This window comes from Lolium perenne, chromosome 4, assembly GCF_019359855.2.
Source record: "Lolium perenne isolate Kyuss_39 chromosome 4, Kyuss_2.0, whole genome shotgun sequence".
In the NCBI taxonomy this organism is placed as follows: Eukaryota; Viridiplantae; Streptophyta; class Magnoliopsida; order Poales; family Poaceae; genus Lolium; species Lolium perenne.
Window position 1 is genome coordinate 301,748,897 of NC_067247.2, and position 26,572 is coordinate 301,775,468.

General features: G+C 43.9%; 1 protein-coding gene across 8 annotated transcripts; it reads left to right on the forward strand.

Moving 5' to 3' along the window:
- The first annotated feature begins 16,115 nt into the window (after nucleotides 1-16,115).
- LOC127295945 (uncharacterized) lies at nucleotides 16,116-25,879 on the forward strand. Of its 8 annotated transcripts, none has more exons than XM_071819276.1 (15): nucleotides 16,116-16,716; nucleotides 18,532-18,890; nucleotides 19,043-19,249; nucleotides 19,462-19,604; nucleotides 20,289-20,362; nucleotides 20,585-20,725; nucleotides 21,923-22,081; nucleotides 22,202-22,274; nucleotides 22,735-22,816; nucleotides 23,161-23,261; nucleotides 23,420-23,775; nucleotides 24,078-24,128; nucleotides 24,230-24,299; nucleotides 24,620-24,678; nucleotides 25,453-25,879. In XM_071819276.1, exons 11-13 carry the CDS (start codon nucleotides 23,550-23,552, stop codon nucleotides 24,232-24,234), a joined length of 282 nt encoding a protein of 93 aa, XP_071675377.1. In that variant the 5' UTR covers nucleotides 16,116-16,716; nucleotides 18,532-18,890; nucleotides 19,043-19,249; nucleotides 19,462-19,604; nucleotides 20,289-20,362; nucleotides 20,585-20,725; nucleotides 21,923-22,081; nucleotides 22,202-22,274; nucleotides 22,735-22,816; nucleotides 23,161-23,261; nucleotides 23,420-23,549; the 3' UTR covers nucleotides 24,235-24,299; nucleotides 24,620-24,678; nucleotides 25,453-25,879. The 8 variants fall into 8 exon arrangements, 3 of the variants coding, with proteins under 3 accessions (XP_071675377.1, XP_071675375.1, XP_071675376.1); XR_007848176.2 differs by having other exon boundaries at nucleotides 16,118-16,716; nucleotides 23,420-23,788; XR_007848177.2 differs by having other exon boundaries at nucleotides 16,118-16,716; nucleotides 23,420-23,788; nucleotides 25,459-25,879.
- Nucleotides 25,880-26,572: the final 693 nt, after the last annotated feature.

Here is a 26,572-nt window from a genome sequence, read left to right on the forward strand (position 1 = left end):
CATACTTAATGTAATTGTATGTTGTTTGCAACTTAATACTGGAAGGGGTTCGGATGATAACCTGAAGGTGGACTTTTTAGGCATAGATGCATGCTGGATAGCGGTCTATGTACTTTGTCGTAATGCCCAATTAAATCTCACAATACTCATCATATCATGTATGTGCATTGTCATGCCCTCTCTATTTGTCAATTGCCCAACTGTAATTTGTTCACCCAACATGCTATTTATCTTATGGGAGAGACACCACTAGTGAACCGTGGACCCCGGTCCATTCTTTTAATCGAATACAATCCCATCGTAATACTTGTTCTACTGTTCTCTGCAAACAATCATCATCCACACTATACATCTAATCCTTTGTTACAGCAAGCCAGTGAGATTGACAACCTCACTGTTTCGTTGGGGCAAAGTACTTTGGTTGTGTTGTGCAGGTTCCACGTTGGCGCCGGAATCCCTGGTGTTGCGCCGCACTACATCTTGCCGCCATCAACCTTCAACGTGCTTCTTGACTCCTACTGGTTTGATAAACCTTGGTTTCTAACTGAGGGAAACTTACTGCTGTACGCATCACACCTTCCACTTGGGGTTCCCAACGGTCGCGTGCTGTACGCGTGTCAACGATATGAAAACTAGGGTTTGTGATACAATGATTCGATGCTTTCTTTGTCCCTCGACTCCCCCTTATATAGGAGGTGGAGCCGAGGGATTCGTAATGTACAAGTTACAGAGTCCGGGAGGGTTTCCAACTCATCCCGCAAGATTACAAATATTATCTCCTAATACAACTCGCTTTCCTTAATAGAAATTTGGGCTTCCGATTCTTCTTATTCTTCGAGTCGTGGGCCTTCAGTAAACCCCGGGTACTATCTTCGGCAGACCCATTGGGGATGCCTATGTCAGTAGCCCCCGAGATTTTTCTTTTATCGTCGAGTCAGGGAAAATCTCCACTGTTATATTTACTCGGTAGCTTTGAACTTCACCATATTTCTTTGCGTATGAATTTCTATATTGTACAGGGATAATGGTAGTTGGGGCTAGTTCATCTGATGGATCAGGTACTAGTTAACTGCTCTAGTGGCAATCTGCAAAAACCTACTTCAAGATCACGTCCCTGGACATGATCTCGGGATACTGGTGTAAACTTCGACAGGTGCCGCTTAAGGTCTTACCATTCTGTCGAGTCCCAGTCATATTTATCGGGTACCTAATGCGTCCATTAGGATTTTTCTTCGTATCTGTTGATACGGATAAAAGTAGCAAACCGACGTCAGAGACGGCGCCACGCCACACATAACGGATCTGGGGTCTTACCTTCGCAAAGTTTTGCGGCATTCAGAAATTGTTCGCAACTTTGGCGTTCTGAGAATATATTGTCGAGTGCTTATTCGGCTGTTGGAATAGCACATTTTATTGAGTCAACGGATGACTTATATTTCTCTCCCGATGGGAGTATATGTAGAGTTATTTATAACTCGAAATATACTCTCTTATTCTTCTTTCTTTCTTCTTTCCCCATTTTATAATTTCATCGGGTACGCGAACAGCGTTCCCGATGGGAGTAGCCCCTGAGGCTACAGCCAAGGACTTGTGCTTGGGTGTAGGCTCCACGCCTTATGTCGCTATATTGTCTTTTTCTCTCGAAATTTTCAAATCTCTCGGGTGCGCGAACAGCGCTCCCGATGGGAGTAGCCCCCGAGGCTATGAACAAATGCTTGAGTTTGGTCATAGGCTCTCGCCATTTCTATTTTGCCATAATCGAATTTTTTCTTTTTTCCAAAGTAGCTCCCGAGCATTTGGTCAAAAACTTGTATTTGATCAAAGGCTCTCAAAATGATCCATAATCATCTACTGTCGCCTTTTTGTGAAGCTGTTGAGTCGAAATTTCTTGTTGTCAAAGTGACATCACTGCTGACGATAGCCACGACCGCTGGTCCTGGAAAACGCGAGAAGTTCTCTCTCGCTGCCTTGCGGGCCCAACTTACACACCGTATTGACACGTCGTGCAAGTGGGCGACACACGTCCTCCACTTTTCCTGGCGCACGTACCGTAACTCCTGTGCTTTCGCGCCTATATGAAATTACTGTTTTACCCCTGCTCCACGTGTACACCATCTGCCTCACACTTTTTCCATCCAATGGTGCGCCGATTCGCCGCACCTCTATTTAAGGTCTTCATCTTCTTCTTTCCGCACTTTCGCTCGCGCCGCTCCTCTGCTCTCCTCTGCGAAAATCTCCTCTTGCGCCCCATAGTTCCTTGAGCTCAAACGCTCTCACGCTGTACTCCTGCGCCATTGTTGATGCCACCGCGCAGATTGACCAGGCATAGCACTCCTGAGTCGAAGATGGCTTCCGCAGATCTGGGGAGCGCTGAGTGAGAGAGATCCAAAATCTCTGCCCAAGACATTAACCTGCTGAAGAAACTGGGGATCAGCAAGAAACCAGACGCACTACGCTTCCCCAGCGAAGAGAGCTACCCAACCCCTCCGATGGAGTATCGGGTTAGTTTTGTTGACCATCTCATCCGTGGCCTGATGTCTACTTCCCCCTCCTTTTCCTGTAGACAGTGTTGGGCCTCCAAGAGCAGAGGTTTGTAGAACAGCAGCAAGTTTTCCCTTAAGTGGATCACCCAAGGTTTATCGAACTCAGGGAGGAAGAGGTCAAAGATATCCCTCTCATGCAACCCTGCAACCACAAAGCAAGAAGTCTCTTGTGTCCCCAACACACCTAATAGGTGCACTAGTTCGGCGAAGAGATAGTGAAATACATGTGGTATGAATATATATGAGCAGTAGCAACGGTGCCAGAAAATAGCTTGCTGGCGTGTAGTTGATGGTGGTAGTATTGCAGCAGTAGTAACACAAGAAACAAGAAACAAGCAGCGATAGCAGTATTTAGGAACAAGGCCTAGGGGTTACACTTTCACTAGTGGACACTCTCAACATTGATCACATAACAGAATAGATAAATGCATACTCTACACTTTTGTTGGATGATGAACACATTGCGTAGGATTACACGAACCCTCAATGCCGGAGTTAACAAGCTCCACAATAATGCTCATGTTTAAGTAACCTTATAGTGTAAGATAGATCAATAGACTAAACCAAGTACTAACATAGCATGCACACTGTCACCTTCATGCATATGTAGGAGGAATAGATCACATCAATATTATCATAGCAATAGTTAACTTCGCAATCTACAAGAGATCATGATCATAGCATAAACCAAGTACTAACACGGTGCACACACTGTCACCTTTACACACGTGCAGGAGGAATAGAACTACTTTAATAACTTTGCTAGAGTAGCACATAGATAAATTGTGATACCAAACTCATATGAATCTCAATCATGTAAAGTAGCTCATGAGATTATTGTATTGAGGTACATGGGAGAGAGATGAACCACATAGCTACAGCGGAGCCCTCAGCCTCGGGGGTGGATTACTCCCTCCTCATCATGGAGGCAGCGATGGCGGTGAAGATGGCGGTGAAGACGGCGGTGGAGATGGCTCCGGGGGCAATTCCCCGTCCCGGCAGGGTGCCGAAACAGAGTTCTGTCCCCCGAATTGGAGTTTCGCGATGGCGGCGGCGCCCCTGGAGTCTTTCTGGAGTTTCGTCAATTGGTGACGAGGTTTTAGGTCACGACGGCTTAAATAGGCGAAGAGTCGGAGTCGGAGGGGCCACGGGCTGCCCAAACCATAGGGGGGCGCCCCCCCTGGCCGCGCCGGGGTGTGGTTTGGTGGCCCTGTCCCCCTTCTCTGGCGGTTCTCGTGTGTTCTGGATGCTTCCGGGTAAAATAGGAGCTTGGGCGTTGATTTCGTCCGATTCCGAGAATATTTCCTTACTAGGATTTCTGAAACCAAAAACAGCAGAAAACAGCAACTGGCCTCTCGGCGTCTCGTCAATAGGTTAGTTCCGGAAAACGCATAAAAATGATATAAAGTGTGAACAAAACATGTTGGTATTGTCATAAAACAAGCATGGAACATCGGAAATTATAGATACGTTGGAGACGTATCAGCATCCCCAAGCTTAGTTCCTACTCGTCCTCGAGTAGGTAAACGATAAAAGATAATTTCTGAGGTGACATGCTACCAACATAATCTTAATCATACCATTGTAAAGCATATGTAGTGAATGCAGCGATCAAAACAATGTATATGACATGAGTAAACAATTGAATCATATAGCAAAGACTTTTCATGAATAGTACTTCAAGACAAGCATCAATAAGTCTTGCATACGAGTTAACTCATAAAGCAATAATTCAAAGTAAAAGCATTGAAGCAACACAAAGGAAGATTAAGTTTCAGCGGTTGCTTTCAACTTGTAACATGTATATCTCATGGATATTGTCAACATAGAGTAATATAATAAATGCAATAAGCAAGTATGTAGGAATCAATGCACAGTTCACACAAGTGTTTGCTTCTTGAGGTGGAGAGAAATAAGTGAACTGACTCAACATTGAAAGTAAAAGAATGGTCCTCCATAGAGGAAAAGCATCGATTGCTATATTTGTGCTAGAGCTTTGATTTTGAAAACATGAAACAATTTTGTCAACGGTAGTAATAAAGCATATGTATCATGTAAATTATATCTTACAAGTTGCAAGCCTCATGCATAGTGTACTAATAGTGCCCGCACCTTGTCCTAATTAGCTTGGACTACCGGATCATCACAATGCACATGTTTTTACCAAGTGTCACAAAGGGGTACCTCTATGCCGCCTGTACAAAGGTCTAAGGAGAAAGCTCGCATTGGATTTCTCGCTATTGATTATTCTCAACTTAGACATCCATACCGGGACAACATAGACAACAGATAATGGACTCCTCTTTTATGCATAAGCATGTAACAACAATTAATAATTTTCTCATTTGAGATTGAGGATATATGTCCAAAACTGAAACTTCCACCATGGATCATGGCTTTAGTTAGCGGCCCAATGCTCTTCTCTAACAATATGCATGCTTAACCATAAGGTGGTAGATCTCTCTTACTTCAGACAAGACGGACATGCATAGCAACTCACATGAAATTCAACAATGAATAGTTGATGGCGTCCCCAGTGAACATGGTTATCGCACAACAAGCAACTTAATAAGAGATAAAGTGCATAATTACATATTCAATACCACAATAGTTTTTAAGCTATTTGTCCCATGAGCTATATATTGCAGAGGTGAATGATGGAATTTTAAAGGTAGCACTCAAGCAATTTACTTTGGAATGGCGGAAAATACCATGTAGTAGGTAGGTATGGTGGACACAAATGGCATAGTGGTTGGCTCAAGTATTTTGGATGCATGAGAAGTATTCCCTCTCGATACAAGGTTTAGGCTAGCAAGGTTACTTGAAACAAACACAAGGATGAACCGGTGCAGCAAAACTCACATAAAAGACATATTGAAAACATTATAAGACTCTACACCGTCTTCCTTGTTGTTCAAACTCAATACTAGAAATTATCTAGACCTTAGAGAAACAAAATATGCAAACCAAATTTTAGCATGCTCTATGTATTTCTTCATTAATGGGTGCAAAGCATATGATGCAAGAGCTTAATCATGAGCACAACAATTGCCAAGTATCACATTACCCAAGACATTTTAGCAAATTACTACATGTATCATTTTCCAATTCCAACCATATAACAATTTAACGAAGAAGAAACTTCGCCATGAATATTATGAGCTAAGAACACATGTGTTCATATGAACCAGCGGAGCGTGTCTCTCTCCCAAACAAGCATTTATTCAAACAAAAACAAAAACAAAAGCACACAGACGCTCCAAGCAAAGCACATAAGATGTGATGGAATAAAAATATAGTTTCAGGGGAGGAACCTGATAATGTTGTCGATGAAGAAGGGGATGCCTTGGGCATCCCCAAGCTTAGACGCTTGAGTCTTCTTGATATATGCAGGGGTGAACCACCGGGGCATCCCCAAGCTTAGAGCTTTCACTATTCTTGATCATAGTATATCATCCTCCTCTCTTGACCCTTGAAAACTTCCTTCACACCAAACTTCTCATAAACTTCATTAGAGGGGTTAGTACATAATAAAAAACTCACATGTTCAGAGATGACACAATCATTCTTAACACTTCTGGACATTGCTCAAAGCTACTGGAAGGTAATGGAACAAAGAAATCCACCCAACACAGCGAAAGAAGCAATGCGAAATAAAAGGCAGAATCTGTCAAAACAGAACAGTCCGTAAATACGAATTTCTAGTAAATACTTCCGTTGCTCAGATCAGAAAACTCAAAACTAATGAAAGTTGCGTACATATCTGAGGAACACGCACGTAAATTGGCATATTTTTCTGATTTTTCTACAGGGAAAACAGCCCAGATTCGTGACAGATAGAAATCTGTTTCTGCGCAGAAATCCAAATCTAGTATCAACCTTCGATTAGAGGCTTCACTTGGCACAACAAAACACAAAACTAAGATAAGGAGAGGTTGCTACAGTAGTAAACAACTTCCAAGACACAAATATAAAACAAAGTACTGTAGCAAAATAACACATGGGTTATCTCCCAAGAAGTTCTTTCTTTATAGCCATTAAGATGGGCTCAGCAGTTTTAATAATCCATTCGCGGGAAATAGTATTTGAAGCAAAAGAGAGCTTCAAGAGGCAAATTCAAAACAAATTTAAGTCTAACATGCTTCCTATGAATAGGAATCTTGTAAATAAACAAGTTCATGAAGAGCAAAGTAACAAGCATAGGAAGATAAAACAAGTGTAGCTTCAAAAATTTCAGCACATAGAGAGGTGTTTTAGTAACATGAAAATTTCTACAACCATATTTTCCTCTCTCATAATAACTTTCAGTAGCATCATGAGCAAACTCAACAATATAACTATCACATAAATCATTCTTATCATGAGTCTCATGCATAAAATTATTACTCTCCACATAGGCATAATCAATTTTATTAGTAATAGTGGGAGCAAATTCAACAAAGTAGCTATCATTATTATTCTCATCATCAAATATAGGAGGCATATTGTAATCATAATCAAATTCATCCTCCATAACAGGTGGTAACAAAAGACTACTATCATTATAATCATCATAAATAGGAGGCAAAGTATCATCAAAGAAAATTTTCTCCTCAATGCTTGGGGGACTAAAAAGATCATGAAAACTAGCTTCCCCAAGCTTAGAACTTTCTAGATTATTATCAACAATGGTGTTCAAAGCGTTCATACTAATATTACTACCAGCATGCAAATAAGATTCCATAGGTTTTTAAATTTTCGCATCAAACAATCCATGTTTTAAATCAGGAAATAGAATAAGAAGATCATTCTTGTCCATTATGCCAAACTAGTGTAAACAAGAAACAAAAAGTTGCAATTGCAGGATCTAAAGGAAATAGCTTTGAGTACTTACAGCGCCGGGAAATAGCTTAGTAGCCGAGATCCGGAGTGTTAGTACCTTTTACCTTTCCTCCCCGGCAACGGCGCCAGAAAATAGCTTGATGTCTACTTCCCCCTCCTTTTCCTGTAGATAGTGTTGGGCCTCCAAGAGCAGAGGTTTGTAGAACAGCAGCAAGTTTTCCCTTAAGTGGATCACCCAAGGTTTATCGAACTCAGGGAGGAAGAGGTCAAAGATATCCCTCCCATGCAACCCTGCAACCACAAAGCAAGAAGTCTCTTGTGTCCCCAACACACCTAATAGGTGCACTAGTTCGGTGAAGAGATAGTGAAATACAGGTGGTATGAATATATATGAGCAGTAGCAACGGTGCCAGAAAATAGCTTGCTGGCGTGTAGTTGATGGTGGTAGTATTGCAGTAGTAGTAACACAGTAAAACAGTAAACAAGCAGCGATAGCAGTATTTAGGAACAAGGCCTAGGGGTTACACTTTCACTAGTGGACACTCTCAACATTGATCACATAACAGAATAGATAAATGCATACTCTACACTTTTGTTGGATGATGAACACATTGCGTAGGATTACACGAACCCTCAATGCCGGAGTTAACAAGCTCCACAATAATGCTCATGTTTAAGTAACCTTATAGTGTAAGATAGATCAATAGACTAAACCAAGTACTAACATAGCATGCACACTGTCACCTTCATGCATATGTAGGAGGAATAGATCACATCAATATTATCATAGCAATAGTTAACTTCGCAATCTACAAGAGATCATGATCATAGCATAAACCAAGTACTAACACGGTGCACACACTGTCACCTTTACACACGTGCAAGAGGAATAGAACTACTTTAATAACTTTGCTAGAGTAGCACATAGATAAATTGTGATACCAAACTCATATGAATCTCAATCATGTAAAGCAGCTCATGAGATTATTGTATTGAGGTACATGGGAGAGAGATGAACCACATAGCTACAGCGGAGCCCTCAGCCTCGGGGGTGGATTACTCCCTCCTCATCATGGAGGCAGCGATGGCGGTGAAGATGGCGGTGAAGACGGCGGTGGAGATGGCTCCGGGGGCAATTCCCCGTCCCGGCAGGGTGCCGAAACAGAGTTCTATCCCCCGAATTGGAGTTTCGCGATGGCGGCGGTGCCCCTGGAGTCTTTCTGGAGTTTCGTCAATTGGTGACGAGGTTTTAGGTCACGACGGCTTAAATAGGCGAAGAGTCGGAGTCGGAGGGGCCACGGGCTGCCCAAACCATAGGGGGGCGCGCCCCCCCTGGCCGCGCCGGGGTGTGGTTTGGTGGCCCTGTCCCCCTTCTCTGGCGGTTCTCGTGTGTTCTGGATGCTTCCGGGTAAAATAGGAGCTTGGGCGTTGATTTCGTCCGATTCCGAGAATATTTCCTTACTAGGATTTCTGAAACCAAAAACAGCAGAAAACAGCAACTGGCCTCTCGGCGTCTCGTCAATAGGTTAGTTCCGGAAAACGCATAAAAATGATATAAAGTGTAAACAAAACATGTTGGTATTGTCATAAAACAAGCATGGAACATCGGAAATTATAGATACGTTGGAGACGTATCATGGCCTCTCTGCCCCCATTCACAATTTTGTTCGGGGGTTGCTTTATGTTTACGGATTGCAACTTCATCATCTCACTCCCAACTCTATCCTCCATATTTCCATATTCATCACTCTTTGCGAATCCTTCCTCGGCGTCCAGCCTAATTGGGCGTTATGGAAACGCATCTTTTTGTGTCGCCGTAATGGCTCTGCCAATGTCACCTATAACATAGGCGGCGTTGTTATCTGCGGTCTACCTGATGTCGAGTACTTCGATGTCAAATTCCCTGACTCAGTTCAAGGGTGGCGCTAAAAGTGGCTGTATATCCACGAAGAGAATCATGGGTCTGTCGAAGACAACATTCCTCCTTTTGATGGTGCCGAGAAAATCTATCGCCGTCGGTTCTAGGATGCAGAGGCTACCGACGAAGAAAAAACGGCGATGGAGGCACTGATGACTCGCATCCACGAGCTTCAAAGTACCCGCGGTCAAGAACTGTCGGGTATCCAAATCACGGCTTATTTCCTTAGGATTAGAGTGCAGCCTCTGCAAGCTCGCAAAAATCCCCTCTGGAAGTATGCTGGCGACAAGGATGTGGATCGCCTGTCGGTGGATTTGCCGGTCAAGGACTTAGAAAAACTTGTCCGAAAAATCTCCTCCCTCAACAAGAAAGATTCTATCCCCTCTTCTTATCGCGTAAAGCCATATAGCGCCACCAATGCGCTCCCCAAGGTAAACTTTGTCTAGACTATTTTTCGACTTGCTCATTTTTGTTTGACATCCTTTCCATAACTCTTTTGTTGACATCCCCCCCCCCCTTTTTTATAGAACCATCCAGATCTTGTTTCTCTTCCTCCCCTTCCTGAAGGTGGAGAAGTCGAAGAACGAGCCGTTGTCACCGACGACAACCAGGGTGCTTCTCGCCCTGAGATGGAAACCGCGGGTTCTCGAAAATCTACGGAATCCTCTAAAAAGGAGATTGGATCCGAGGCTACCGGATCGGCACACTCTCCTCCTCCCGATGTTTCCCCAACGAACAAGAGGAAAAGGGATGAGGTTGTCGACTCTGGCCCCTCCAAGACCAGCACTCCTGCTGCCGAAGAAATTGTTCCTACTGAAAAGAGGACAACTTTCGACCCTTACGCCGACGCTCTCATCAGCTCGTAAGTTCCTATCGCTATTTTATTGCTCACCATTGATTATTTTGACTATATTGATTAATGTCCTGCCGTCTTTTTTGTAGTGATGACGAGGATGAAATTCAACCTGTTGACACGACTGCTCGAACGAGTACGTCTCGTACTTTAGTTATTTATGAAGCTCATCCTGATGGGGATGAATCTTCGCCTCCTCCTCAAGATGCAAAGCATCCAACACCATTCGCAAGCCCCCGAGCCTCTTCACCGAAGAGGGCTAGGACGGAACCATCCACGGACCCTGTCCTGGTGGCCAATACGGCCGCGACTCCTTCACTGGATGACGTAAGTTTTTCTCTTCTTTCTTTTCATCTCGATGTTTTGCAATATTTGCCTCTTCCCTTTGTTTTATTTTAATTTCTGTCGAACTTTCACCTTCTATATTGACTTCTTTTTTCCTTTGGTTTGCTCTTCAGCCCGTGATGCAATCATTTATTCGCCTCGGTACCCAATTCATCGGGTAACGTGATCATGCGAATAAACTGGAAGGTACTGTTTTTCCCTTGCCCTCTTTGCTGCATACTACTTCAGTGTGTTTGTCGTGTCATTTTACCGTTGTTTGTTTTCTCCAGAAAATCTTGCCGAAGCCAACAAACATGCTGACGCTCTTGCAATTAAATTAGAGCGAAGCGAATCAGCTCGTAAGAAGGCTGAAGCAGATGCTGCCGCTGTCGAAGACCTCCGAAAAAGGCTTCATGACGCGGAAACTTCTTTGAGCGAGCATATAACCGAACAATCTGCTCGTGAAGAAGCAATTATCAAGCGCTTGGAATTGCAAAGCCGTCGCTTTGTCAGTAAGTGCCCGAGCTATTTTGCATTCCTTGGACTTGCTTTTCTTTATTCATTTGTTGATCAATAAATTTTTGCCTCAACAGGTAAAACGTCTCAAGAATATGAACTTGAAGATCCCGACAATGATCCCCTTCTTGACGCACTTTCTTTCCTTGAGTTTCACGGAGATGAAGCACGCGAAGGCCTTGCTGAAGCTAGGGAAGGACTGTCGCGGCTCTACCCTTACTTCTTCCCGAAGAAAAAGGAACCCGCAACTTTTCTTGCTCTTGCCAAGTGCTTCAATCCCCCAGAAGATCTTGGACTTAAACTTCACCAAGAAAATTTGAAGGTTGCCGTTGAAGGCACTATTGCCCTGGTTGCTGACAGCCAGCAAAACATCGACTGGACCAAAGTTGGCGACACACAGGAGATGGAGACCACGAAGTGGCAATCGCTGATCAAGGCTGCAAAGCCTAACTCAAAGAAGATCCTCGCCTATCTTGGATGCAAGCCAACTCCTGCTCCTAGCTCGTCGAAGCCGGAGGTCCAGTAGAATGCCCTATCTTCTTCTTTTTTTACTGTCTCTTTTGATATTGTCGTCACAATAGCTTTGGCGACAACTTTCGTAGTAGTTCTTTTGAAGACTCCTTCTATAATAGCTGTGTAAATTTTCTGAAAATCAATGGAATTATGTTTTGCGTGATCATTGATACTGAACTTTTCTTTTCCAGTTGATATTTAATAACTACTCCGCAAATCCTCATCTTGCCGATACTTTTCCTGCTTCCTCCTTCGCGAAGAAAACACTTGTCGATGATAACCTTATCGAAGGTTCTTCGAGTAAACACTCCTCGCAAGATTTGCAAGAACTTCGCCAACAACTTCAATCCATGAAAAAGCAAATGCTTGTACTAATGGAACAGTCTCGAAGATCTTCGGAGAGGGAAAAAGTTGCTCTTCAACAGGCTCAGGATACTATGGCTGTGAAGGATGCCACGGTTGCTGAGGCTACCGAAGCTTCTTCTCGAGAAAATTACATGCTTCAACTGATGAATGACGCCAGCCTGGATATGACAGGTATGCTTCACGCATTTGACCATGCTTGATGTCATTCCTGCTATTTTTCCTTCCTTAATAATTTCTCCGCTGAAACAGGCTCATTTTTGGATACTGCTGCCGAAGATCAACGTGTTGAAGCTCGAACCAATGTGCTACTCAGACTTGCTATAGAACATGGTTCTAACTTTTGGGTTACGCCTGAGCGTACCCGCCAAATTGTCAGATTTCAAGATCGCGCGGGTCAGGTCCGTGATTTCCTCGACTTCTGTACAAGGACATTGTTTTTAGTTTATGGGACCATGTTCCCGCGCAACAAGATGCCAGAAACCCTTCCTGCTTTGATGGAGAAATTTCGAGATGCCCCTCGAATCCATGGCTCTGTGTGGGCCCAACTATCTGCTGGCGCAAGATTTGCTATGATGATGATACAAATTTGCTATCCAAAATTGCCCATGAATCAAGTTGTTGCCAAGTGCCTGGCCAAGATGTCGAAAAGGAAAAGAAACATGGGCAAAATTGATGACATTGTGACCCCTGTAGCAGAAGATATGATGGATGAACTTCTACGGATGGACGCTGAGTTCTTCGTGAAGGGTAGCTATGCTGAACATAGTACTCGTGCTACAAATGAGCGAATAACCATAGATCATGTGCTAGGCATCCACTGAGGGTTTTTCTTTTATATTGCTGAATTTTCTCCATAGTTGCGCCTTGTATGTTGCGAACATAATCTATATTGTAAAGCCGCCAAATATGTATATATATGTATTTTTTATTTTTGATCGTCAAACTCTTGAGTGTTTTGGTGGCGACTTTCTATATTGTTTTTGCGAGGTTTTAAACCAAGGCAAACAAATTGTAACGAGTATACTATATTTATGGGTATTAGCCCCCGATCTTCTTTTTATTTGGCGAGGTATTTTGTACCAAGGCGAAATATTTTTTGCAAGTTGAATTCATCTATGTTGTGTATATTTTGTAACCTCGAAGGCGTTAGCCCCCGAGAGTGTCGAAGAACAAGAAGTATATCTCCACTATCTTTATTATATTGCAGCACCGCGAGCCCGCCTCATTAAAAACCTTTCCAGACCCACTCGGTGCCCTGAAAAGGAAAAGAGTGCGTCTGAAAACTCGCGGGCGTTTCAGTACATTGTATTTTTACAACGGAGGACTATATTTTGACTCTAAGCGTAGAACCGCCTGAGTTGCGCCACGTTCCAGGGAGTTTTCTCTGGAGCTCATGTCTTCTTGTCCTTGATCATGTACGCTCCTCCTTCAATTACTTCTATGACGATGTAAGGGCCTAGCCATGGCGACTCAAGTTTTTCAGTACTTTGCTGGTTGAGCCGTAGGACTAAATCTCCGACCTGAAAAGATCTTGGCCGCAATCGTCGACTGTGGTAGTTTTTTAGGTCTTGCTGGTACTTGGTGACCCGTCAGAGTACTTCATCTCGAGCTTCATCGAGTGCATCTACATCGTCATCCAAAGCTCTTCTTGAAGTTTCTTCATCATACTCTGTGACTCTTGGGGAGTCATGCTCTATTTCAATCGGTAGTACTGCCTGTAACACCCCAACTTTTGCAACCTTGTTTATTTGTCTGAAGTGCAAAAATCAGGGGGAACAAAAACTTTTTAAGTTTTGCTTGTGCTGTCATGTGTTTGGTTGAAATGTGTCTGACTTTGTTTGATGAGTGATGTTTGATGAATAAATTAGTTAAGTGAAGTACCTCAACCCACATCTTTTTATCTCGAGAAAACACTCATGCTATATATGGCCACTCTTGTATCCCCTTAATCTCCTCTCTTCAAAAATATTTGAACCTTATGTCAAATAACAAAACCTCTTTTGTTTTGTCTTATGACTTAAATTTTGAATTCAAAAGATCTTGCCAAAAACCTTTTATTTTAAAGTGGCTATGGTCACCTCAGATCATAATATCACAAGAAGAGTTTCTAAAGTTATTTTGTTCTGAGATAAAGTATTTGCCAAATGTCTTACCCTTACCTTGTGTACCTTCAAATTTTTATAAAAGCTTTTATATGCAGTTTGGTTGCCTAAAATAAAATGGAATGGTCCATATTTCCTTTTTTCTAAAACCTTGGGTCATTCAACTCTTTCTAAAACTCTCTCCCACTTTCACTAATTTCAAATAAAATTTCTTATTTAGTTTAAATCAAGTAAAGGCCATAGACACCCAAAACTAAATTCTTAGACTATTCGATCTGTGATCAAATATCATGGAATTGTCATTTCCATTAATACATCTCCCTGATCTATATTTTAACATCATCACTCCATCTATGCTTAATCATGTTAGATGATCATTTGTCCAATAAATGATAATCTCCATTTGCATCTCTATCTCCCCAAAATCATTGAACTCTACTCTTAAATTATTCTTGGCCTCAACTCCCATTTTAAAATATGAAGGTTCCCTCCAATTTCCGAAAACCCTAAACCCCCATTTCTTCTCATTTGGACTTCCAAAAATAGGAAATATCGATGATATGTTTTATCACATCATTTCCATTCAAAAATTATTTCTAGAAAATTATTTTCTTGATCTTATTTCCTATTTTGCTAAAACGCATGTAAATGGTGCATATGCCATTTCTTACACTTTTTATTCTCAAATAGTTATATGGAAAACCTACTATGCATTCTCATGCAAGTAGAGTATTTTTGAGCCCAAAATATTATCTTGCTCTTTTCAAAAATGTCAACAATTAAGGTCGCTCGAAATTTATTTAAATTTGGCCAAATTCTTAGAAAGTGATCCAAACACTTAATGAATGAAATTCCCTATTGGATTGTCTTCGTGAGCTCAACAACCTCATCTCTGTGATCCATCTCCATTCATCATTTTTCGTGGATCAATAATGAGAACAAATACCTTATGGTCTCCTTGTCTATTAATCTTTATTTCCCGCTATATCTCTTTAATCCGTTTCTAGTAACCACCAAAATTATCTAAACGACTCGAAATCATCATCACCCTTTTCATCCCATCTCTCACTGATCCATTCATGCATGGTATTGTTTGGGACTTTTTACGTCCAATTCAAATTCAAAATTTGGGAAAAGCATGCACACATGTCTACTCCACTTCTTTCCATGAAATCTTTTAAGCACCACCACCGCTCACAAATAAACTCATCCGCATCTCCTCTTCATTTTGGACGGCCACCTGCTGCTACTGTGCCACTCTTGGCCGAATTATTTTTCAAGGGAAAGAGAGAAACCGAGACATGCCCGTATGCCACGATTTGGTGTTTCTCTTCCTCACTCTTTCTATTCTTTAGCTCAGCACCACTCCCGTGACTCTCCAGCATGCACCTCTCCATGTAGTCGACATCCACTGTAGCTACAGTGTCCCTCTTTGCTGATTGGTTTTGGGGAAGTAGGAAGAGAGAAAAGAAGGGTCACCGGCATGTTTTGGGCTTGGACAAAGAAAACCTTGCTTCATCCCCACTCTTTCATCTATCCAGTATCTGCACGAGTTTGATGGCCGATCACGTCCTATGACCCATCCTGGAAGCTACCATAGCCTACCCTAGCCCTCTATCCTTGTCCGTGTCCGTTTGGCACACCCCTGCTGGTCGGGATGATCTAGCGTACCCCAGCATCCACCGCCGCGCCATGGCAACGTCCTGTCACCCTCTCTGTAAAACACTTGCTCCCGAGGCCGCTCTTGCCCCACACTGCCTTCCCCATGCTCGCCAAGCCCGTGATCACCATGGCGGTGGATGCCAATCGCGTTCCCAGAGTATCGGTCCACGCTCGCCCAAGCCAAGAAAGTGAAGACAAGGGCATCATTCCAAAACCACGGAGCAGACCCCAGATGCTATCCTTGTGCACACATCTCGGTGTTTACCCGATCAAACACCTGCGGATGATCGTTGGGACCCTCTAGTTCTAGCTGTTTTAGCTCATGCCCGAGCTAGCTGTGATTCGCGTCGATCTCTCCCTGCCACACCACACCACCCAGCACCGCCCCGTTGCCCAATCGAGTCCGTGGAACATCGCCACCATCCTCCCGTGCTCACTGTCCACGGTGCACCGTCGCCCGTCCCTTTTAACCCGAGCCGAGCCCTCCCTTTTCATTCCTTTCCTCACTTCCCACTCCCTCACATCTCTTCTCATATCCCAGAAACACAGGGGAGCGAAGCCTTGCTTCTTTTCCTTCCTCGCCGAGGCAGAGGTCGGCCGAGCTGAGCCGGCCGGGCTGCACGTCGTCGTCTTCGTCGCATTCCATCCCTTCTCTCTACTTTCTCTTCCTGCATGTATCTCTTCTCTCTCTGGCCCTCCTAACACGTCCGTTTTACCTCGCAGAAAACCTTGGCGGCCGTCGCCGTCGAAGCTTAGTACGAGCCGTCGCCATCGTCCAGCTTCTCCGTGTTGTTCTGTCCGTGCACCGTGCCCGCCGTCGTCAATGCCAACGCCCGACCTCCCGCGAGTCATACTTGATGGACGACGTGAACTGCAGCGTCTCCGCGTTGCCTGCTCCATCGCTAGGCACCTCCGCTAACCGCTTCGTCCGCAGCTACGCGGAACTCGCCTGCGGCCACGTCGTCGACGACCGTAGACCCGTCTGCACGTTCGCGTCGACGCCGGGAGGCCGTCACTGCATGCGCACGTCGCCGACTGAGCCGCGCAGCCTCCGCCGAATCCTTCAGCGGCGACCTCCATCATCTTCGACCACCGCCGGTGAGAACCTCGTTTCCCTCCGTCGTAGCTATCACCGCGACGCTGACGTTCATTGGTAGTCCCCGAAGGACGTACGCATCCAGGTAGCTTGCATTCGTAGCTACCACGATCCTGCCGCTGCATGCAAATGCATTGTGCATGGCCGCATTTCTTCTATAAATGTTCCTAGACTACTCGGGCATGCAAGGCACCTGAGAGGGGCAACTGCATCTGATCCGCTCGTTTCACCCGCGTCCAGCCCGCTTTTCACCGTGGCCGTTAGATGCAGCCAAACTTTCCTCACTCGTTCAGCTTCGGAAATACTCTATGACAGATGGGACCTCCTACGTGCGGGACCCGATAGTGAGAGGAAGGCAGGTCCGCTCGTTCGGTCGTTTCCTTCTCCTGTCCACAGACCAGAGGTAAAAACCTAGATCGAACGCGCTCCCCCAATCCTCGCATCCCTCCTCGCTCCCCAATCCCCGCTCCTTCTTTGCTCCCCGAATCCCCGGCGACCTCTCTCTCCCTCTCCCCAACGATGGTGCACCGCCGCTCCCCGAGATGGAGCCGGACGGGCTCGGCCGCTAGGGCAGGCCGGAGGAGGCGACGCAGGTGGGCGGCGGCGCGCCGCCTTGAGAAAATCGGGCGACGCAGGAGCACGCACCAAAGGGGGGGTGCCGGGGACGCCTCGCTCTCTCCTCCAGGCAGATGGCGGCGGCGACCGGAGGCGCCGGGCGCGGCCAGGGACGGGCCGACGCGGGGCGGATCCGCGACGACCGGAGGCGGCGGTGGCGGCGGCGACCGGAGGCGACCGTCGCGGATAGAGGCGGGCCGGCGTGGGGGCGGCCGCGTCAAGAGGAAGGAGCTGGGAGACCGGCGGCCGCCGCGCATCGGCGACCTCGGCCTCCCCGCGCATCCTCCTGGCTGAGACGCCACCGTTGCTCGTCGTCTTCCCGAGAGCTCGCCGGCGCAGTTTAGCGGTGAGCAGACGGGGCTGGCCGGCGGTGAGGAGGTGGCCGCCGGGCAACATCGCTGTGGCGACCGCCGGGCAACATCGCTTTGGCGACGCCACGTCAAGAATCGCGGCAGGAGTGGCGGGATCTGGAGCAGGAGTGGCGGGATCCAGGGCAGGACAGGCGGGATCTCGTCGTGCTGGTCCTCCTCTTCGTTGTTGATGCGCTGCTCCCTCCTCCTCGTGGCTTCCTCGTCTCCTCCCAGGTAGGTTATTAAGGATTCCTCTTCTCCTTTTTGGATTCATCTCGATTTGAGTTGTTTATTTTTTTTACGTTTGTTTCTTCTTGTTTACCCCACTTCTGTCCCGTGTTCTTCAGGTAGCCACTGCACCCGTCCTCTTCAAGAAATCAATCAACTAGCTGGATAAATCATTTTGGAATTAACAGCGTTATTAATTTTCTATGTTGCTGATTGTTCGTTCAGGGAGATGACGGACTGAGAGGTGGATAGAGATAACAATGCAGTTTTTTAGATTAACAATGCAGGGATTCATAGCCCATTCGGTTAGGAATTTGTGCACTGGTCAATTGATATATATTGTTCTGCATGCCATTGATCTTTTTTGATGCACTTCTTCCTTAAATTAAACTCCTATAACGAACTTCACTTTGCAAAGTCGCTGATTGATCAGGCTAAGTCTCCAAGAACTATAGTTTGTACAATTCTGATGATCTGCCGTTGGTGCACTAGGATAGCCTGTAGGCCTAGGCGACAAATGTTATGTTGTATAACACAAACACCACGTCTGTGGTTTCTTTTGCTTCTCAGCCATATTTACTATAGTTGGATGCTGGTAATTTGATGAGCTTACCTTTGTTTCAGGTATCTTATTAAGGTTTCTATCCAGGAGCATGTCCCGGAGGAGGCCGGCGGCACGAGCGATGAGGTGACCAACGCGACAGTTGGGTCCCTGCAGGCAGCAGCACGAGGCATCAAGCAAAGGTTATATCCCTTCTCTTCTGAGGAAATCAAGTGAGAAAAATGAGCATTCTTGGTTAGTTGTGGCTTGGTTGACTGCTGAAGATCTAGAGTACAACAGGGTTGTCTGTCAATCAGCAGACCTCTCCACCCTTTTAGGTGTTTTTTCTAATTCGTTAGCTGCAACTCTTTGGTGGTAGGGGATGCTGGCAGGGCACAAGGTTGCAGCAGAGAAAGTTGGCGTGCTGTTCAGATCTTGGGAGGTAAGTGACTATTGTTGCTTTTGTTTCTTAATGCTTTGTTTATTTACCAATGTATCATGGAGATTTTTTTTGGCAGGGCTGCTCTCTTGTTGATGGTAGTTTCCCTCTTCTCATTGAGTTCACATTATGAACTAATATTTTTGTTGATGCAGGTGGCTTTGGATCAGAAAACTTATGAGCTTATTGGGACCGATTATCCTGGTAATATGACACTAAAGGATAGTGGCAGCAGGTGAGGTTATTTGGCAGCTTTGTATATGGCACAACTAGCAAGGAGGAAGGGAGTTGGAGACAATGGTGGTGCAAACGATCCTACAATGATCATATAGCGACAACAACAGTTAGTCTGCAATCTGCAAGTAATTTCTGATGTTCTGTGCTCCATTTTGTTTCAGATCCTCTAGGACTTTTGTCTCCTCTTTATATGTGTCTAGCTTTCTTTGCCATTAACTGTACATTTTGTGCGCTTTGGTTTGAACCGGGAATTATTTTGGGGCTACATATTCTGAAATAATTGATGCAAGCCCATGATCTGCTCCGACGATTCATGCTTTCCAAGCTTGTTTCCCAGGTATCTGCTAGGTTGGAAGGAGTGGTGATGGTCTTGTGACAGTTGCTGCTTGAGCCGAGTACTATCGCCACCGTTCCACTGTTGATGCTGACGAGAACAGGGTGGGGGCAATGGCCCTGCCAGGCTTTCCATTTGTCTTGTTTGTGAGTAATCTTTGACATGGCTTAATTTATAGTATCATAAATACTACATGAAAGGAACACATGCTCTAACCAAACTTCAATTTTGCATTACTTTCTCATGGTCCACTCATTTTTGCCTCTTTCTTTTAATTGTAGTCTATGGGTGATGAATGTACACGAGTGTGTCAGTGAAATGATGCTCATTAATAGTACATGGGTCTTTTAGTAGTAGTGGTATTCACATGGTTTCTCATGGTCCACTCATTTTTGCCTCTTTCTTTTAATTGTAGTCTATGGGTGATGAATATACACGAGTGTGTCAGTGAAAGTGATGCTCATTAATAGTACATGGATCTTTTAGTAGTAGTGGTATTCACATGGTTGACATGAGAACGAGATTTCCTTTCAGGTGTATGAAATGAAATATTTCTTTTCAATTCCTAAATCTGCAGTGTTGGGTGTTTTGATGGGTTAGTGAGTCAGATCTTTTCGATAAAAAACATATTTGAAAGGTTTTTGTCACGCTACTCGGCTTTGGCTGTATTTTTAATTATTATTACAGTATCACTATAGGAAGGAAGACAACAGATGATTTTTTTTGTTATATTCTGTTGTCAGTGTTTGCTCCTTGGCTATTTTTGATAGTATCTTCTTGTTCAATATGTGAGCAGTTTGGATAATGGACATTATTGTATTGGAATGCAGATGGTTTGATGGCATGGTTCTACCTCATTATTGTACAGTGCATTCAAACCTGTTGTTGCTTTCTTCCAACCCAGGTATTAATATGGGTAAATGTACATATATCTCTGCTCATTGGCACTCTTTCATTTTGTACTACTACTGATTTGATAGGCTTGCTTTTGAATATGTTGTCCAATTTGAGAGCTATAAGGTTTTAGAAAAAAATACTCTTCAAATTATAGTGCATGTGCTCTTCAATCCGATCAATATACCTGCAATTCTGAAATATTTAAATGTCTGCATGTTTTTTTCTTCAGATTCTTGTGTTTACGGTTGACACCTACTGGTAGTCCTCCTCAGTCCTAACCTGGATGGTAGCGGAGGCGTGGATGTTGCAGATGGCTCCGAGGCGCTCGAGCAAATGGCCCCTTCATCTCCCGTCAAGTGATCCAAGGATGGTAAGAAACCTTCCCTGGCTTCAACATCACCGCCCGTGTGAGATTTACATATTTTACTTTTGTGTATGCTGCAAATCAGTGCTTGAGTACCCCCATTCTCTGGCCTTTGCTTTTCTTTCATTCTGCGAGTATGTGAAAGTCGTGTTTCTATATGCACTGTCCGTGGAATTTGCTTAGTTAGGTTATACGATAAACGAATACGAAATCAAGAGATTCGACAGATTCAAAGTTCATCAAGGTCCCTGGATTCCTTATCCACTGTGTTGTGCCACAACATTCTCAGGGTTCCTGATTTGCTTACATATAAGAGTTGCACATATATACATTCATGTTTACAGTACAATGCATTCATGTTTGTTTTCTTGATGTAGTTCTGCTCATTTCAATTGTATGTTTTGCTTTCCTTATCCTTTTGTTTTGGTAGAAGATGCCATTTGTTTTTAGTTAATCTGTCTTAAATTAAAGTGGCTAAGAGCTTAGGAGATGCTAAACTTGAGCTTATTTGCCAAACAATGTTACTTTTCTTATCTGCCTAAACACCATGTGAGCTCCTCCTAAACCTGGCCTGAGGCATCTAAAATACACCAATCTGAAGTGGCCATGGCTACGGAAGCCAGCCTGCACTTGATCTCCAGATTGGGTAACTGCAGGATAGAACGGTAGGAGGTAAGCTAGCTGCACTGTGCCACCGCACCGCAATCCAATGGTCCTTAATGAAAGCCGATAAAACAATGAACTATGAGGACATATGGGACAATGAACTATCAGGATAGAATGTTGGCTTTGAGAGTGTATAGAATCTATGTTGATGTATTAAGCCTTCCATCTCCACCGAGGAAAGCAATGGCTCTATGGGACAAAACGAAGGAGTTATTGAGGACATGGATCCTCTCCATTTTTATCTTAACCCTCTTTGTAACTTTAACAATTTCCTTATTTTTTTTGATCTATATGTATGTACAGAATAGTGCTCGGTTAATTTTTGGAGGGATTAAATGATACATGCATTTTTTTTTATGCTCAAGGAGTGCTTGATGATCTACTTGAGAGTAGATTTATAAATACCAACAGAAAACATAAAATTGGGTTTTATTTTTGTGAAGCTATGTGCTGTAGATGAGCAAGTTTGTGTGAATTTGTGATTTTCAGCTCCTTTTGAATTTTAGTGATAACTACTAAAGGCTAATTTCATTTCAGGGAGTGAAGCATCAGTGTAAACCCATTATCGAAGTGGCCATGGCTACGGAAGCCAGCCTGCACTTGATCTCCAGATTATGTTGGAGATTGTTATCGTTTGATCGTGTTTTGGTGGTTTACAGAGGATGCGCACATGGAAGGCGGCTTTCGTGGTGTGTGGTATGATCCCCATCTCTGCCAACTTATGTTTTGTTATCATGTATTTGTCACTGTCTGTGCCAAATTTTAACTTATGTCTTTCCCTTGGCTTGTGCTGCACTATTTTTTCTCCCCATTCAGATACACTGATTTCTCACCTCATGGCGTACATGGTAGCGGGAAAGATTTTTATCGTCCGACCGCATTTTGAATGGTATAATTTTTGTGCTTTCTCTATTGTGCCATCTAAGAATGATATAATCTGATTCCATTTTCCCCACAAATGGATACCACATAGGTCACACCACGTGCTTCACGAAATCTTGGACTTTCCAAAGTTTTCCATAGAAATAATTAGCTAGCTACTTCAGTGACCAGACGGATTTGCTTGCTCCCCTGTGTGCTTCATCGCCGTCTTCTGGTCCATCGCCCAAAGGTTTATCAAAATCAGATAATAGGGTGGATGTTATTGGTTTTAGATGTGCAAATGTAATGCCGTAGCTTACATGTCTGCTATATACATGATGTGATCTTCATAAGATAATTTTTCAGATTACTGAATGTTCATTGATCTTTCTTTATGCTTCCCGACTTCCCGCTGCTATTTTCAAAGTCTGGATGCTTAGTTTTCCATTGTTGGTTTGGAGCATTTAGGAAAAATTCTATTTTTGCAGGCTAGGTGCATATGTAATGGATATTCTGGCTCGGATCTATTATTCATGCCACAGTGGGGTGAGCTTATCTTGATCCTCTAGCGTAAGCTCGGTCTCTCTCTCTCTCTCTCTGTTGCCATATGCTATGGTTTTTAGTTTCCATGGACTGATTACTGAATCTGGCTCATTCTTGTGAATATGTGAAGTAGAAATTTAGCGTGAACTGGTGGATGGCTTTAGTTTGTCAGTGTTTTCATTCCGATGTAATTTATTTATCGATAGCTTCTTGGCCAATACATTTCCAAATTAATACATTAAGTGGTTTCCTTCTTTACTCTAATTTTGATCATTCAAGCATAGGTTAATTGCACTGTTCTAAATCGGGTGTTCCTATGTCTTCCTCATTTTATATGCTTTGCCCTCTCCTTGACCATAGCTCATCTTCAGGTGCAAGTGGAGTTGCGGCCAGATGGTTGATCCAGCAATGGAGGGACTGTATCGTGCAAAGTTTCTCTCTTGGTTCACCGATGCGATCGCCTGTTGTCCAGGTAGACGATCTGAAATTTAGCTTTGTGACAACTGATAAGTAATTCGTTTCTTACCTGCAGTAACGCCTTTCAGATATTTCAAAAGAAACAATTGCCTTTCAATTAAACCAGTAATCATTTCATTGTTGGAGGCTTTGATCTGCACATATTAATGTCAGGGTCAGACGAAGCACGTAAAAGGCTTTTCTTGTGTCTCTGGCGGGACGATCGGTAGGGCAGGCAGCGACCGCCACGTAATATGTGCGCAGATGCTGTGTCGGGAAGAAAAGGGGCGGCGCTGGAGGAGACATGCGGATGCGGAATCAGCTCGCGGCCACGCGGAGTTTGGTTGTGGTCCTGGGCGGAGAGCAGCCAGAGTGGGAGTGCCTCGCCAGGATGGATAAGAAAAAGGGAAAAGAGGAGAAGAGGAGTTCGCACCACCCCAATCCCCTTTTCGACCAACTAGAGGTCATACGGCGACCTCTTTTCATCGGCAACTACACTGGTGTTGACTGCTGCGTCGACTCGAAGCAGGGTGGGACGATTTGGTACCTACATCGCTCTCTCCTCTCTCTCTCTCTCAACTGGATTTAGGAGCGGATTACATGACAGGTTTTTATTGGAAATGCAGTGTTCTATAGTAGGCCTATTTTCTTGTATGACATATCACAGTTTTTTTTCTTTGATCGTACTCATTGTTGCTCTTGTTCTAGAATATTTTTTTGTACTGCCAGGTACTAATCTCACCCTGTTAGCCTGCTAGGAGGTGTGCACTAACAACATTTGTCTTGCAGATTTCTTCCAGTTGGCTAATTTGCTTTCTATGCTTCTATGCAGATTTGTCTTGCTTCAACGTTTATTTCCTTCTCTTCTCGCCCACGCAATCTGGTTGGTGTACATTTTCTCTCACCTTACATCCGGTTTTTGTCCTTCCAGTTTGCATGTTCGATGAAATGCCTGCATGCCTGCTAATTCCTTTTTTTTTGTAGGTTGATCTGTTCGTCTGTTGCTTGCTTCTTCGGGATATTTATTGTTGCCTCTTCTGCTCTCGGAATAGAGGTGCTTACCTTTCCCTCTTTTCCTCATAGGTATGTAGTCTTGTTGACAAAAATAGTGGAAGAATGATGTTGGTTTGTGTGGCCGTTGTTTGTAACGATGGAATAGTGCTCAGCTGCCATAGCATTGCTCCTGGTCATGTGCTTGCATGATTGGCTAATCTCTGTTCGGTACCTACACATATGCCTCCCCCCACATCCTATCCTCTATATATTTATATCTACTGATTTTTTTTGTAAGAGGAAGAGCAGCAATTTATAGCCAGAGCAATATATGTAAAGTCATATATAATGGTGTTGATTGTAAAATTTCTTAATCCCCAGGCCATATAATAAAAGGCGAAGAGCGGCGGTAAGGAGTCATGCTTACGACCGTGCTCATGGTAACCTTGTGTTTAAAATTAAGCATTTTCAACATCTATTCATGCACTCTGCTGTGGACTGGAACTTGCTGTGTAAAGTTTAAATTTATATCTTTTCATTATGTTTGCTTAAAAAGAAGTGTGAACCATGTATAGGGTAGGCATGTTGGCAGCACCGGCGCAACATGGAAAAGAGCAGCTTTGCTAAAATATTCATGCTAACCAGTTTCGTTTGATGTCACCACTAACATGATGCATCTTAACTTCCTAATTTGGCTAAGGGGTAAATAAATTCATGTTTATGTGCGTCTTGGCTCCTTATAATGGTGAGCATTGAGCCTGAAATGCCACCTGGTATTTCTTTTGTTATTAGCATTTAGTAGTCATATGACCGGTATCTTGGCTAGAGAGATGCAAGGAATTTCAATAATTGGTTTAAAGGTCCTTCGTATACATGACACCTACCTTTATTTTCTTATTATCTCTATAATTATTTACTTGTGACAAGTTGAATAAATGTCTGATTTAGTATATTCAAATGGACATTTAATTTAGGTTCACGATAAGTGAAATTGCATTTTTATGATGCTAACATCATGAAGTTACCTTACCTTAATCTACAAAGTGCACATTCTATTTTCTAATAGTATTGATGGCTTTCTAGCACATATCATTATCGTTATTTTTGAAGTACATTTCTTTAAGATTTCCTACTATTTCTGTAAATGTATTGTGTAGGATTCTGAAATGAGTCTTAGATTGTGAAATGTTTAATTTGTTTTGTCCTCTATCAAGTGTTAGGTAAATCTTGGAGTGAGCAGCGGATGGCTGTGGCTGATGGCGTGGATGGCCATGACGTTGTACTTGGTCAACGGATTAGAGGGCGTGGAGAGAATGGAGAAAGGTGTAGCAGATCAGGACGATAGGTTTAAGAGGAAGAGACTGGGTTGTTAACGCAAATCGCGATGGGGATGGACGGTGTCGCTGAGAATAGTGGTGGAAATTGTCTACACGGGCAATTATTTGTTGGGCTGTTAACGCAAATCACGATGGGGATGGACTCATGGATGGTATCGCGGAGAATAGTGGTAGAAATTATCTACGCGGAGCAACTATTTGTAATAGTTTCTGGTTCCGTGGTATCGGTTAAGGGAGGCTCAAAATGTCGAACCAAACTTTTCTCACTTGCTACTCACAATAAGTAGATACATTCTTCTTGGAATTACTGTCTTTTTATGTTTCTTTTATGATGCTACTTTTTCGGTACAATAACTATAATTTGGCTGGGGAACTTATACAAAAGCAGAAAAGCAAAAAAGAATGCTGTGGAATCATACTAAATTGTTATATATATCTTACTGCAGTACCTCAATGGGATGGTGTCTGCAAGATACCAAAGCAATTAAATTACAAACTAATTTTTAATAATAAAATAATCTAAAACTTATGATTTAAATTCTGAATTGAGTCTGCCGTTTGCGCGATAGCGCAACGGGTCATCTAGTGTAGCAAAATGGGTCATCCCAGCACTGCGCTGAGCCAGGCGAGCCGGCGCTGATCCGCCTCGTCCCGGCCTTTCGGCCCGTTTCGTTTTTCTTATCTGGGAATAGAAATCATGTGCTGCCAGATCTAGTTCAGGTTTAAATCCACCAGATATTATTTTGTAAATACCTAAATCAGCAGATCTAAAATTTCTAGAGTACCGTAGTGAGTTTTCTATCCTTAGACTAGGCTCACCCTTAATCCGATTTTTTGCTCGGCCCCCCCCCCACCCCCTCTCTCTCCCGCGACCCGCGCCGCCCCCCCGCGGCGGCCGCGCTCTCCCGGCCGGCGCTCCCCTTCCCCTCGCGCTCTCCCCTTGCCGCCGCCGTCGGCTGGAGCCGCCGGGCCTTGCTCGGCGGTGCCGGCGGCGGCG

Bases quoted from the DNA above. Each gene is read 5' to 3' on its own strand.
- LOC127295945 (XM_071819274.1), top strand. From the start codon at position 17,870: ATGCGCTGCTCCCTCCTCCTCGTGGCTTCCTCGTCTCCTCCCAG. The intron at 18,682-18,827 runs GTGAGAAAAATG...CTTTGGTGGTAG, and splicing joins TTCTCTTCTGAGGAAATCAA to GGGATGCTGGCAGGGCACAA. The intron at 18,891-19,042 runs GTAAGTGACTAT...TTGTTGATGCAG, and splicing joins TGCTGTTCAGATCTTGGGAG to GTGGCTTTGGATCAGAAAAC.